At 36.5% G+C, this 13,267-nt stretch overlaps 1 protein-coding gene across 1 annotated transcript; it reads left to right on the top strand.

Moving 5' to 3' along the window:
• The first annotated feature begins 2,471 nt into the window (after positions 1-2,471).
• Positions 2,472-3,132, top strand: LOC122654097. Its single transcript, XM_043848074.1, has one exon. The coding sequence runs from the start codon at positions 2,601-2,603 to the stop codon at positions 2,991-2,993; it is 393 nt and encodes a 130-aa protein (XP_043704009.1). The 5' UTR covers positions 2,472-2,600; the 3' UTR covers positions 2,994-3,132.
• Positions 3,133-13,267: the final 10,135 nt, after the last annotated feature.

Raw genomic sequence — 13,267 nt, 5'->3', positions numbered from 1 at the left:
ATCTTTAGATCATCATGTCTGGGCTAAAAATTATCGATTTCTTTTTGGTTTTTTGTTGGGTTGAGTCAGTTTCTCGGTTATGGTCGGTGTATCAGCCGGTTTGATTTGATTTAGTTCTATTAAACCTCAATTCGAAATCAAACGAATAAGGGTTCAATTCAGTCCAGGCTGAACTAGTAGTTGGTTTCTTTTAGTCCAACGGATTCGGATTGAAATTTGATACCCGTATCTATCATATGGAGCTAACATGGATATTAAATGTGATGAACCCAAAATTTAATGAATTATGTCTAAAAGTAGCAAGTGGTAGGCATTATTTGAATAAACAAATAGCTTTATAATCCAAAATTGGGAAGGAGAACGACGCCCGATTGTGCAGCGCATGCTGCTCCTGCGCCTAGGCACGGGTACACGAAATGACCGTCGCATTTCTGGTCAATTCCATTTTTTTCAGGAGGTGTGGTGGTCATTACGTGCACCCCAGAAGTGGCGTTCTTTCTCCCTTCAAAATTTTAGTTCAATATGCCTTGACTTCAGCCTTAGAGTTGGGAATTGGTGATCTCATGGTCGAGACAAACAATATGGATGCATTTCTCATGGTTGATAGGAAGAAGACCCCTTCGTGGGAGGTGGCTGACTTAGTTGCTGATGTGGAGCGGCTAGTCCCATCCTTTTCCTCTGTTGTTTTTTCTTGTGTTCCTAGGGATCTGAATGTGGTTGCAGATGCCCTAGCCAAGAAGGCCCTGTTGCTTGTGTGTGTGACAGATTGGCCATATTCCATTCGGTGGCTTCATGAGCTGTACGCAAATGAAGCCACTAGTTCTACACACTCCCCCCTCAAAAAATTTCCCCTTTACTAAAAAAAAAAAAAATTTTAGTCCAAACGTAGCTTATGAAGTACAATTATCATCGTTTAGGGATCATGGATGCAATATTCAGCCATAATGGAACTCGTCCCATTACACATTATAATTATCACATGGCAATTGTATTAGGCTTCACATATTTTGGTGGACATGTTGTCCATACCATTTCATATTCTCAGATGAATCAAACATATCTCAATGTAAACACAATAAAATGGCAAAAAATTTCTTTCATTAACGGTAGATTCATCCATAAATTTATCATCGTCATTACTTTGAAATGATAATAGATATACAATGCAGAAAATACAATGAAATAGAAAGAAGAAACGATCACGACATAAGAATAGACATGGTTTGACATGGTACTTATATCCCCAGAGAGATGAGAACAGTTTAATTAGTAACAGAGGAAGGGTTAGAAGCTTATTTTCTCACGCTTCTCTGTGTTTTCAAAGAATTTACAATAACTTTAATAATCAATTTATAGGAAAAACAAAGAGATACAATTTGGAGATAACCTATAATCTAGTCTACATAATACTTTTTTTTGGTAAAAAGTCTACATAATACATGACATGTTAGAAGCTTCTTTTCTCACTCTTCTCAGTGTTTTCAAAGAATTCCCAATAACTTTAATAATCAATTTATAGGGAAAAGAAAGAGATACAATTTGGAGATATCTCGTAATCCAGTCTACATAATACATGACATCAATCCTCAACAAGTCTTCCTATACGTTTTACCCAAAAAAGAGTCTCTATATATGTTGGAAGTCGAAAATGCCATTCACTATTATCCTATGCCCATTCAAGAGCAGCAATGGCCATCAGTGAAAGAATTCCCCTTCACCATGGCTTAAGGAAAACTTGATCCTAAAAATGTAAGATAAGTTACAAAATTGAAATAAAAAAATTAATAAAATATAAATTCAATAAGAACCATTGAAAAAATAAAAAAAGAATCCTCTCCAACAAGTGCATCGTCCAAGGAATGCCCAATGGACATCCAACGGTTGGAAACACTAACTTGATGCATGCCAAGATGTTTGATAATTAACCCAACCATTGGATGACTCATTGAACAATCATTGGGCAATCTCCTAATTGGAGAGGATCCGATTCCAAATGGACATGACCGAAACATTTTCCCTATTTATTTTCAATGAGTGGATTCTCCTTTGGGGGGGCTAAAGAGAAGGTCAAAGTATTTATGACATAATAGTAATACTAGTTATAAAGAATTAGCATTAGCCGCCTTGATTATCACAAGCTAAACTTCGTTACAATCAAGGAGAATACAAGACTCTTTCCCCGCAAAGTGTCCTCACCACTGTCTGGTGGTCGGCATGGGCTGAACCAGAAAGGTTCGCAGGCAATCCCGGTCCTTCCGGCCCGACCCCCCTGTCCATCTCAACTCGGTCAAGTCGGCGAACCGGAGAATTTCGTTTCCTTCTTTTCGAAGCAAAATAAGCCTAGAAAGCCATATGGACGCGTTAAGTGTCAAAGCTCTGAAGCTTCCACGCGCCCTATGTTTACTCTCGCCACCCGTACCGTCTCCATCGTCATCTTTACATGACTCTTCATATAAATAGGTAATAATTCCCTCTCCTTTCTCGAACGCTATCTCCGCCTGTTTCTCTTTGTCTGAGCTAACCGGAATCGAAATTCCAGACACCGATCTCTGTAAATCTGTTCATATTTTCTCAGGAAGTTAGGGTTTGTGTTTTCAGCCATGGCTTTGGAATGGGTAGTTCTCGGATATGCTGCCGGTGCGGAGGCGATCATGCTTCTCTTACTGACTCTACCGGGCTTGGATCGGCTCCGGAAGGGTCTCATCTCTGTCACCAAGAACCTACTGAAACCCTTCCTTTCGGTGGTTCCGTTCTGCTTGTTTCTGCTGATGGATATATACTGGAAGTACGAGACAAGGCCGAGCTGCGAGGGCCAATCATGTACTCCGACGGAGCATCTCCGCCACCAGAAATCCATCATGAAGAGCCAACGTAATGCCCTTTTGATCGCCGCTGCTCTCATCTTCTACTGGCTTCTCTACTCCGTTACCCATCTCGTGGTCCGCCTCGAGCAGCTCAACCAACGCGTTGAGAAGTTGAAGAATCAGGACTAACTGGAGAAAGATAAGCTTGATTTTATTTTAAAATCTTTCTTCTATTTCGAATGGAGTTTGTTGTTGTTGGATTTTGATTTGTATACACGTTTGACATATTTACGGATGTTAATGGAGATTTGGTAGGGCAGTCTTAATTTAAGCAGTCAATTGCGAGAATGATTCCTTCCATGGTTTAAAAACCGGATCTTTTACGTGTATGATGATGAGATCGTTAAGAGTTTAATCGGATTGACCTATTAGTTCTGGATTGTTCTTTATTCTTGTCAGATTTGGAAAGTATTGTAGATTATGTGAGCGCGTGAGAGTTAGATACGCATACAGTTCATAACCTTTTACAGATCTTTGACTTAGGCGATACGATTTCCGAAACTGATGTGAGAATTGAAGTAGCAAATCATACTAATTTGTTTAAAACTTATGTTTTGACGATCTATGTGTAGAGAGGGAATGATTTTGGGGTGCTGCCTCGGTGATTCCCCCAAAAAAACCCTCTTGTTGAGTTGGTAATTTTCCGTTTTGTTTACGCCCTCTTTGGATCCTGAAGTTTACAAACTGCTGGTTTACTCTCTTTGGATCCATTAGTTTCCAAACTGCTGGGAGTTGTCTAATTATCTAGATCAGGGTGGAGATGATAGGGTGTCATGAGAATTGCTTGTTCCTATCTCTGATTCCACGCTTTTAAAGTCTAATGAAGAACTTGAATAGAAACCTGCTGGGAATCCATCCAACAGATAAAGCTAAAGTCTTGCATTAATTTTACAACTTAAAATCTTCTATCCATATATAGCAGTACTTGCTAATTGCTATGTTGGAACTATAATGTTCGCAATTCATTTCAATTCTCAATTGCAATTTTGGTTTTTCTTTTTTTAACAACTCTTCTCATGTGTTAGCTTATAAATGATCACAAAATGATAAATGAGTTATCAAGATGAGACATTGTTGATAGTTTGCTCTCTTCTTTTAAGTGGCTTATTGGATATCATTCGTGGGAATGGCAGAAGATATGAGGATTGTAGGTCAGAGTAAAGTTTTCTGTATTTAATATTAGGCTTTCGTTGTTTATTTACTTAATTGTGGGAATCTTTTTAACTTCAGTTTCTGCTTGTGGAAATCTGGTTATAGTGACAAATGAGCATTTTAAGTATAATTTGGTGGTTTTGAGTGGCTGGACAAGCTGTGCAAAATGCAGATTCACTGTTTCTTCTCTGAGCACATGTAGGGCAAGATTTATTATGGAGGCATTTGGAGTTTCTTATTTATCAGTAACTGATTTAGTATTGGAGTTTCTACCCAAAAAAAAAAAAAAGGATTTAGCATTGGAGTTGTCCATGTCTTAGCGGAGTAAATGGGGATGCCTTACAAGGTACCACACAAAAATCCTGAAGCTTTCTATGTGGATGAGTGTTCACTCTCCTTAAAACAAAATCACACACTGTTCCAACAGATCCTAAAAGTGTTCTGTAGAATTACCGAAGGCATTATAATTGGAGACAACAATACTATTGCTCAACTGAAGCTCTGATAACATTAGTATCTGTCTCTGATTTTGGTTTGTTGAGCCCTATTTCTATCAAATGCTTTCACTGTTAATCCGTTCTGTATCTGATCCAATAGTTGTTGACATGGTAATGCCAATAATGTCAAGTTTTATTTTGTGAAAAAAAAACAAGTGTGTTTCAAGATTATGATCTAAGCTGGCATATCTTGTGACTGATTTAGTGGATCAACACTGTTGTATCTGATAATTGTTTGCAGGCAGTTATAGCTGAATTCTTGGATTTGCTGATAAAGATTCATGTGTAATTATCTTCTAGTTTGTACGTGGAACACTGATGATCCAAGGATGACTATGGTGGGATCTTTATTTTTTGTGGTTTTATTTGCCTGTGGTTGTTATCCATTAGACCTCTGAGGAGCATGATCTACTAACTATAGTTGTATAGGCATGAGGTTATACTTTGGGACTGAATACTTGAGAACACATCCTTTTTGCTCCTCATTTAAAGATTCATGTGTACTTACCTTCTAGTTTGTATGTGGAACACCGATGATCCAAGGATGACTATGGTGGGATCTTTATTTTTTGTGGTTTTATTTGCCTGTGATCATATAATGGTTGTCATCCATTAGACCTTTGAGGAGCATGATCTACTAACTATAGTTGTATAGGCATGAGGTTACACTTTAGGACTGAATGCTTGAGAACACATTCTTTTGGCTCCTCATAGTTGGGGTTCCAAGTGAGGAGATCGTATTTGAATAGTCCAACGTGAAGACTTTTAAGGACTTGGGCACCAACTCCTTAACGTTAGCTTTAGGAGTGACTTCTACTTAAGTGAAGATGGAGAAAATCACTTGTGGGAGCGTGAAGGAGGGGGATTGTTATGGTTCCATGCAAAAATAGATGGGAATGGCATAATCTGAAGATTTACAAGGACTTAGGCGAACTTGGGCGTCGACTCGATAATGGCTAGCTTTTAAGAGAAGTTCTATTTGACACTCTTTAGGGTCACCTTCATTGTATAAGTCCTACAACCATAACCAATATTTTCTGGCAATACATTGAATATGCCAATATGGAATTGGGAGGATTTAAGTGACTATCATAACTCTTCTTAGGTTTCTGAACTGGGTAAAAGGTTTGCATTATGATGAGGAAGTTGTGTGGAGGATTGGCTTTCTATTGAGATTTTATGACGCAGGGGTCATTGCTGTTTTTGTGAGCTCATCAGATCATTGTGTTGATGACTAGGTTTGTTTGGGTTATTGAATTCATGACCTGTGTGATGTTAAACACAACTTTGTTCAAAAAAAAATTTGGAATCAGCTTCAAATTGTGAAAATGCAGGAGCTGGATGGGGAGGGGTGATTGACATATTATTTTTAGGACTGGAGCAGACGATTCAAAATTTTTCAAAAAAAAGGGTAGTAGTAGCAGCAGCAGCTCTATACAATACCTACATTTAGTTCAACATTGCATATGTACATGTGTATGAAGCAGTACAGCCAGTACTTGGTCAAACTGGTTTTGTTAGTGAGCATGTGTGTTTCACCTACCCTTAGGCTTGGGTACAGAAACTTTTTTTTTTTTGGGAATTCAATTTGCAAAATGAATTTTGGACCGTGTTCTGTTTCACCCACGGTGAAAAGAGAATCTCTTCATCCGTGGGTTTTGGCACTTTAATGGGATAAAAGGAGCAGTAGATTCACGTCTGTACATAGGTGAGTCCTCTGTAGCGCAGAGGAGATCGCAACCCTCCGTGCCCGCAAGCTCCATGTCAAGGCCGTGATCTTAAAAGTGGAGCCAGATTCTTTGCAGAGGTCATACTCGACGATGGAAGATGGACAAAGCACAACTCTCACACTTTATATCATAAGGTAAAAGTATTTTTTCCTATGTTATCAAAGGGTGCATATCATGGTGGGGAGATGAATTGGGTTCAGAGTACATATATCCCATGTCAATTCATGGATGTAAAAAAGGCACCTTTCTCCCCCTCCCCCCCCTTAGTTGTAGATTGTGGGCTTGTCTCAGCCTTCCCCTTAGCTTGTAGTTGGCCTTTGGGCCCTTGAATAGGATAGACCAAAAAAAAAATAAAAATTCATGGATGTCCCTCTGGATTTATTTGACCATAGTAGTTCGATGGATTCAAGTTCTTCTTCATTGTTTGAATATTCACGTCAAGATAAAAAAAATAGTCTCATATCGAATATGAAAGGGAATGTGGGATAAGAATCAGATTATTAATTCATACGATCGAATACAACAATTATTACACAAACATATTAACTATGGTCATAGCCCTCTATTAGGATCTAAACCATTCAATAAAAATGTACAAATCAAAATCAAATAATTTTCATAATTTTAAAATCAAAATCAAAATTGAATCAATTAGAATTTATATGAACCAACAAAATAACAGGAGAATTACGCAATACCCTATGAACCCCTCGATTAAGGGAGTCCCTCAACCGTGGGTGAAAGAAAATTCAATCCTAAATTTTGCATTAAAAAATATACTTATATAAAATATAAGAATAATTTTTGATACATTACATAATCATAATTATAAATTTTTTTTTTTTAATTTTTTTCAAAACTGATTTCATTTACTAGCAAACAGATGAAACCTTTGTTTAATTACATTTCCATCTTTTGAGGCATTCATGTGTTAGAGACTTGGGACTCATCCTCAAAAGCTAACCTTTAAAGAGAGGGTACCTAAGTACGTAACTGTAAAGAAATATCGTGTTAATTGTTGTATTAATTGCGTATTAAAACATATATGAGTTTTAATTAAATAAAATTATTAAAAGAAAAAAAAAACACTAAAACTAAAACCTAAAACTTAAAAAGTCCAAAAGCCAGTGAGAAAATCCCTAAATCTAAAATCCGAAAACATTCGTTCAGGTTATGGGTTACGATTTTTAAAACCGTTTGAAAAACTTATTGAATAAATAACCAAAGAATTAAAATGGCTTTTGCGGTTCCAGTTTGAGGCCCGCATGGGCCTCTAGCCGGGAACCCAAGTATGTAAACAAGCAAAGAGAGTTTCCCTCGGGAAGAGTCTTAAGATAAAGGTTGTTTTTAAAAGATAACTGAAGAGCCTACCTTATGAGACTTCATAAATGGAGCAGAAAAAGCTTTGCTTGGACCAAACAGAAGGTAATCAAACCTTAGTGAAAGAGACATTATAGCCACTGAAAAGGACGTTATAGAGGGAAGAAGATGGGTACCGAAAGTTATGGATATAAAGCGATGTCAGCTCGGTAGTTGTTTATACTTTATATTCAAAATAACTCCATTATGTGGCCTTCCCTTCAACAATGGCTCTATGTTATCCCATATATGTCGTTAATCTCTTAGAAGACAACTCATTGTTATAGAGAAGCAAATCTGATTGTGGACTCTCTGGCTAAAAGTGGAGTTATTCAAAGATCTTCATTTTCTCACTCTGATCTCCCATTATCAGTGATTACGAGGCTTCTTGGGATGCTTCCAAGCATTCAAGATTTCGGTTATGTTAGCTTTTATGCTTCTTGAGGTTTGTCTCTCTGCTTATGGCCTCGCCGAAGGTTGAGATTCAAATCTTTTTATATTTTTTTCTTGGTATGGGTATGCTAGTTAAATTTGAATTTCCTATTTATTTTCAAGTGAGACGGCTTCTTCAATTTCCATGTACTAATTCTGGCAAAGGAGGGTTTTCCCTTTCAAATCTTTCAATAGGGATTTGAGAGAGGGGTGGTTACAGTTAGGGCTATAAGTTTGGCCCTGTCGGCCCGAACCCACCCTAGCCAGCCCTGAGCCCGAGCAGGGCCTGGGCTAAGATTTCTGGCCCTAAGGGCAGGTTAGGGCCAGAAATTCCTGGTCCTGAGTCAGGGTCGGGTTGGGTCAAGGTTGAGACCTCGGGTCAGCCCGACCCTGATTTTGGCCCTGAAGAAATTTCTTTAATTATTAAAAAATAAAAGATATTATATGAATATCAAGTACTTGTGCACTTGGTAGTTTGTATTGTGTAAAATCCAATACCTACCAAAAGGTCTTGGGTTCAATTCTCCTCTCTTACATTTTTTGTCTTGTAATTTTAATTTAATTATTGCAGGGTGGGCCAAGGCCAATCAAGGCTTGGGCTGGGCTTGGCCCGTCAGGATCAGGGTTAGGGTCAAGGTATTTAGGCCCTGAATCAGGGTCAGGGCGGGCCTAGGCCCAGCTAAAGGGACTTAGGGTTGGGCTAGGGTTTTAAAAAGCCTGGCCCAACCCTATTGCAGCCCTAGTTACAGTGTTTTCCTTAACCCATGGTGAAGAGAGAATCGCTTCATCCATAGGATCTAAAAGGTTTTTAGCCTCTTTAGATTAGTCACTTGTTGAGTTCAATGGTCTAACTTGATGGTATGGCTCACTATGCTTTTCAGTTTTATCCTTTTATTGTCCAGATGTTAAAAATAATTCACAAATTTCCCTGTCAAACAAGAGACCAATATGGATTAAAACTTTGGGAAAAGGTTCTCAGAGCAACTGAGGCAGCGACAAGGTACACTAGCACCTTTGTGGCTCTTCACACAAATGACCTTGCTACCTTCCAATGTATTTTTCTATTTTACTACACCTCATTAGTGCATTTTTCTGTGCCGCTTGCTCAGAGAACCTTCTTCCTATTGGGTAAATAAAACTTTAATTTTGATTCAAACTTAAGGGGAAAAGAACGCTACCTAGTCGTGTGTGGCGCATGGTTCCTGTGCCTACACACAAAGTCATGCGTAATGACTACCACTCTACCATGGAAAGGCGGCAATTCTTGAGGACATGATGGTTTTTTGCACAACCTTGTGTTTAGGCATAAGAGCTGCACGCTGCACAAATAGCGTTCTCTTTCCTAAAACTTAAAGACTTAGATGTATAGTTTTCGAGATTTAAACAATGAGGGCATCTTGTGGTGCACTACAATGCGGGCTTGAAAGCTCAACACGTGGAAGAAGCTTCATCCAACAACACGAGCTCAATGCAAGGCATTTTATTCTATAGTTCTAGTCCCCCAAATATATGTGATGGCAACAGTCTTTTTTTAGGGCTTAGGCTGCATTATCTATTGACCAACTTGATCAAAACAAAGTAATTAAGTTCAATTTGAACTTTGAATGCCTTATATCTTGCTAGCTAACTGCGATTATCGGATCAGTCAAATCGGTTGATTCATTTCACAAACGACCAAGCCTGATTCCGATTTTTGTCAATTTGAATCAGGGTCAATCCAATGTGGATTTCTAGTGTTTTGGTGGAATTTGGTGAATTACAATCGACTCCAACTAATTTAGAGTGGAATCGAATCAAAATTGGTTGGATCTTGATTCAGATCTCGATTTCTTGTTTTAAAACTCAAATGTTGCTTCTAGAAATGTAATGGTGACAATTTTGTCATCCGATCAAGGCTATAAGTATCATTTTGTATCCATCGATATATATCGTATCTTTAAGGTACTAATACAATACTTAAAACATTTTGGTATTGGTACATTTAAGAAACTTTATTCTTTACAAGTAGTTAATTGAATGTCTTTGTCTCTTCATGCTTTGTTCTCCTTTTTATTAATGTTATATTTTATATATTACTTATTTATTGTATTTTATGCTTTAAAACTATATTTTGCATATATCTCAAGAATTTCCATATCTTTCCCTTCATCCAATCATCTAAGATATTCAGTACCTTGCATCTTTGTTTCTTCAATGTAATTTCTCTTATATTCCTAGGGATTCGAATAATGTTGCGGATTCCTTAATCCAAAAGACCTTGTCTATGAGGTGTATAACAATTTGGCCAATTTTCACTCCTTGGTTGAAAGACTTGTGTAACCCTCCAACCATGTGTAATGCACCTGAATTTCAACAAATTTTTTTTTACCAAAAAACAAAATAAGTATTTTCATATGTTTCTTAATCATTATCATACATATCTATCATACCTTGCATCTCTCCGATATAATATGAAACAATTCTTAAAATCACTCTTCTAATACAGTACTAGATCCCAATACTTTAAACCTTGCTTCCATAGTTTCATGCAAGCATGAATCTTATAACAAAAAAATGTCATGTCTTTAGACCAAGCCTAAATTCAATATCACATAGGGGTGTCAAATGGTCAGTTCGGCTAGGTTTTAGTCGAGCTAAATCAGTTTTAGTCTCAAAATGGTAAGACAAAAATCAAACCGTTAAGAAATTTTGGTTTTCGATCAATTTTGGTTTCGGTCCGATGTGGTTTCGGCTTATTTCAGTTTTCAATACCGATTTAGATCGATTTGTTTTCAGGTCTGAGCCACAATGAAATCTTACATCCATAATTTGTAGTGAGAAAAGATTCTATAAAAACGCCTTCCCAAGTCAAAACAAGTATACTACAACCAAAATAAAAAAATTGATTTGATATGTTCATGTTGTAATTCGAATAAAGAAGAATAAATTGTAAATGGATGAATGGAAGATAATTAATATTTAAAACAATGGATAAATAGAGTTTGTAGCAAAATCATTATTACAAATCATATAATTATTTATCATTAATTGTAAGAGAAAGAGAATTCAAATTGAAATCAATGAATAATTAGTGAGAAGATAACTAATATTAAAATTACAAAATGAATCTTACTATCAAATCATTTATTTGACAATCTAACTTTGTATAGTGAACAAGGAGATCAATGGAAGAAGCATAGTTACAAATCAATTTCTCCATTCATAATCTCATACTCATTGATTTTTTATCAAACTATTCGTAACCTACTCAATGATTTTTTATCAGTTTCATTTGATTTGGTTTGGATATCAATTGATTCGTAACACTATACCCTAGTCAAAAATCAATCCAATAAGGATCGGATCAGTTCAGTCCATGTTTTTTAACGGTTCAAGCTAGGTTTTGACACCCTTAGTATCACATGCCAATATTCTTTTATGCGCTATACCCTCTCTTTCTCTCTCTCCCTGTTGGTTGTTGGCATTTAACCTGATATCGCTAGCAGCTTTTATCTGTTTAATTGAATCTATATAAATCTTTTCCATAGTGCACAAAACTTAGGCCCTCAGTAACTGATACTCAATGTGATCCACTCTCATATTAAACAGAACTATTTTTTTACCATAATTATTTCATTTTTGGTGGTTATCACTTATTCTCCCCACCCACCCCTCCCACAAAAAAAAATAAAAAAAAAAGTGGGCCCAAATTATTATTTTTGGTTCAAGGTGGGGCCCCTGTGTTGAGCGCCAAGTGGTGGGCCTAAATTTGGTTTTTAAGAGAACAAGTTATATTAATTTTTATAAGATAAAGAGGTATATTTTAAGAACATATCATTAATTAATAAGGTACCAATGTAACTAATTGTTTATATTTTTCTACCAAAAACTATTAATTAATAATATTTTAATCCCATCCAGCTTTTCACTAATCAACATATAAACACAGTTTCAACTTTCAATTACCCCCTTGTGGAGTGATAAAAGGGACATTTATAGTGCCCTCCTGCTTGAGCAGCTACATGTGAATGTGGACACTTTTGTTCCCTACATGATCACTGGAAAGGTGTGGGCTCTCTCTCCCTCTCTCTGAAGTATAATTTAGCAGGAGTTACCAGAACACTAAAATGGCTAATTTGGGGAAGCCTTCCTAATAAAGTCTTATCAAAAACCTATGTTACTACACAAGGATGACTTTGCTTGCACGGGTAACATCAATGTTATGTGTTTGATTCATTAATCTTTGATAATCCCCTATTTTAGATTGGAAGTTTTTATTTACATGGTAAGTAATAGAAAGAACAGATTGGGTCCATTTACAAATCTGGACACATTTCCCCCTGTCCACTCTCATTCTTGTTGGTAGGGGTGTCAAACAGTTAATTTAATACATGTCAGTTGGGCTGAAACTGACTTTTGGTGATAATGGGTAAAATTCTCCTTTAGGTTATATTTGGTTGGCAAGAAATAGATAAGAAAGAAAGAAAAACTTCAAATTTTTTTAAATTAAAGGAGAGAGATAGACACATAAATCAATCATTGTGCTATCATGATTTTTACCTTATTATGTTTTTTTTTTTCTTCTGGACAATCAAACATAACCTAAGATTATGTTTGAATGCCATGAAAAGAAGAAAAAAAAAACATTAGACAAAAATTATGATTCTATAATAATTAATTTATGTATCTATCTCTCACCTTAAATTCAAAATTTGTAAAATTGTTTTTCTTACCTTGACTTCCAAACATAGCCTTACAGAGGTGGCTACCATTATCCGCTAAAAATTCTATCATTAGTAGCATGTCATGGATATAGACTGTATTGGGTATCTACCAAAAAAAGACAAACTCAATTTTAGTTTCCTAATTTCTTGCTTCTGAATGCAATTTTAAACCTAGAATCCATTTCAAAAATACCTTAATTTTCTGTACAACGGTGGTCTTCATTGGCCTCAAATTTTATCACAGATCCATCCATTGTGGTTCAATTATTGTCAGTCCATCTTAAACTATGAATGTTGCCAACCATCAACTGGCTCAAATGAGATGGAATCTGTGTCGGCAACGTTAGCGACATCTAAATCTTATCATCATGTGCTCATGGATTGATGTTGGCTGATTCATGTGGTAGAGAAGCTTATACTCAACGCAAAGGTGTAATTTCAACTTGGAACAAGTATTGAAAAAGACAAAATGTTATAAATTCAGGAACAAATACAGCCAACATCTACAATCACTAATGGATTTTTCAAGA

The sequence above is a fragment of the Telopea speciosissima genome, chromosome 3 (assembly GCF_018873765.1).
Source record: "Telopea speciosissima isolate NSW1024214 ecotype Mountain lineage chromosome 3, Tspe_v1, whole genome shotgun sequence".
Taxonomy (NCBI): Eukaryota; Viridiplantae; Streptophyta; class Magnoliopsida; order Proteales; family Proteaceae; genus Telopea; species Telopea speciosissima.
Note: the sequence above shows the minus strand (reverse complement) of the source record. Positions and strands in the feature narration are given on the sequence as shown.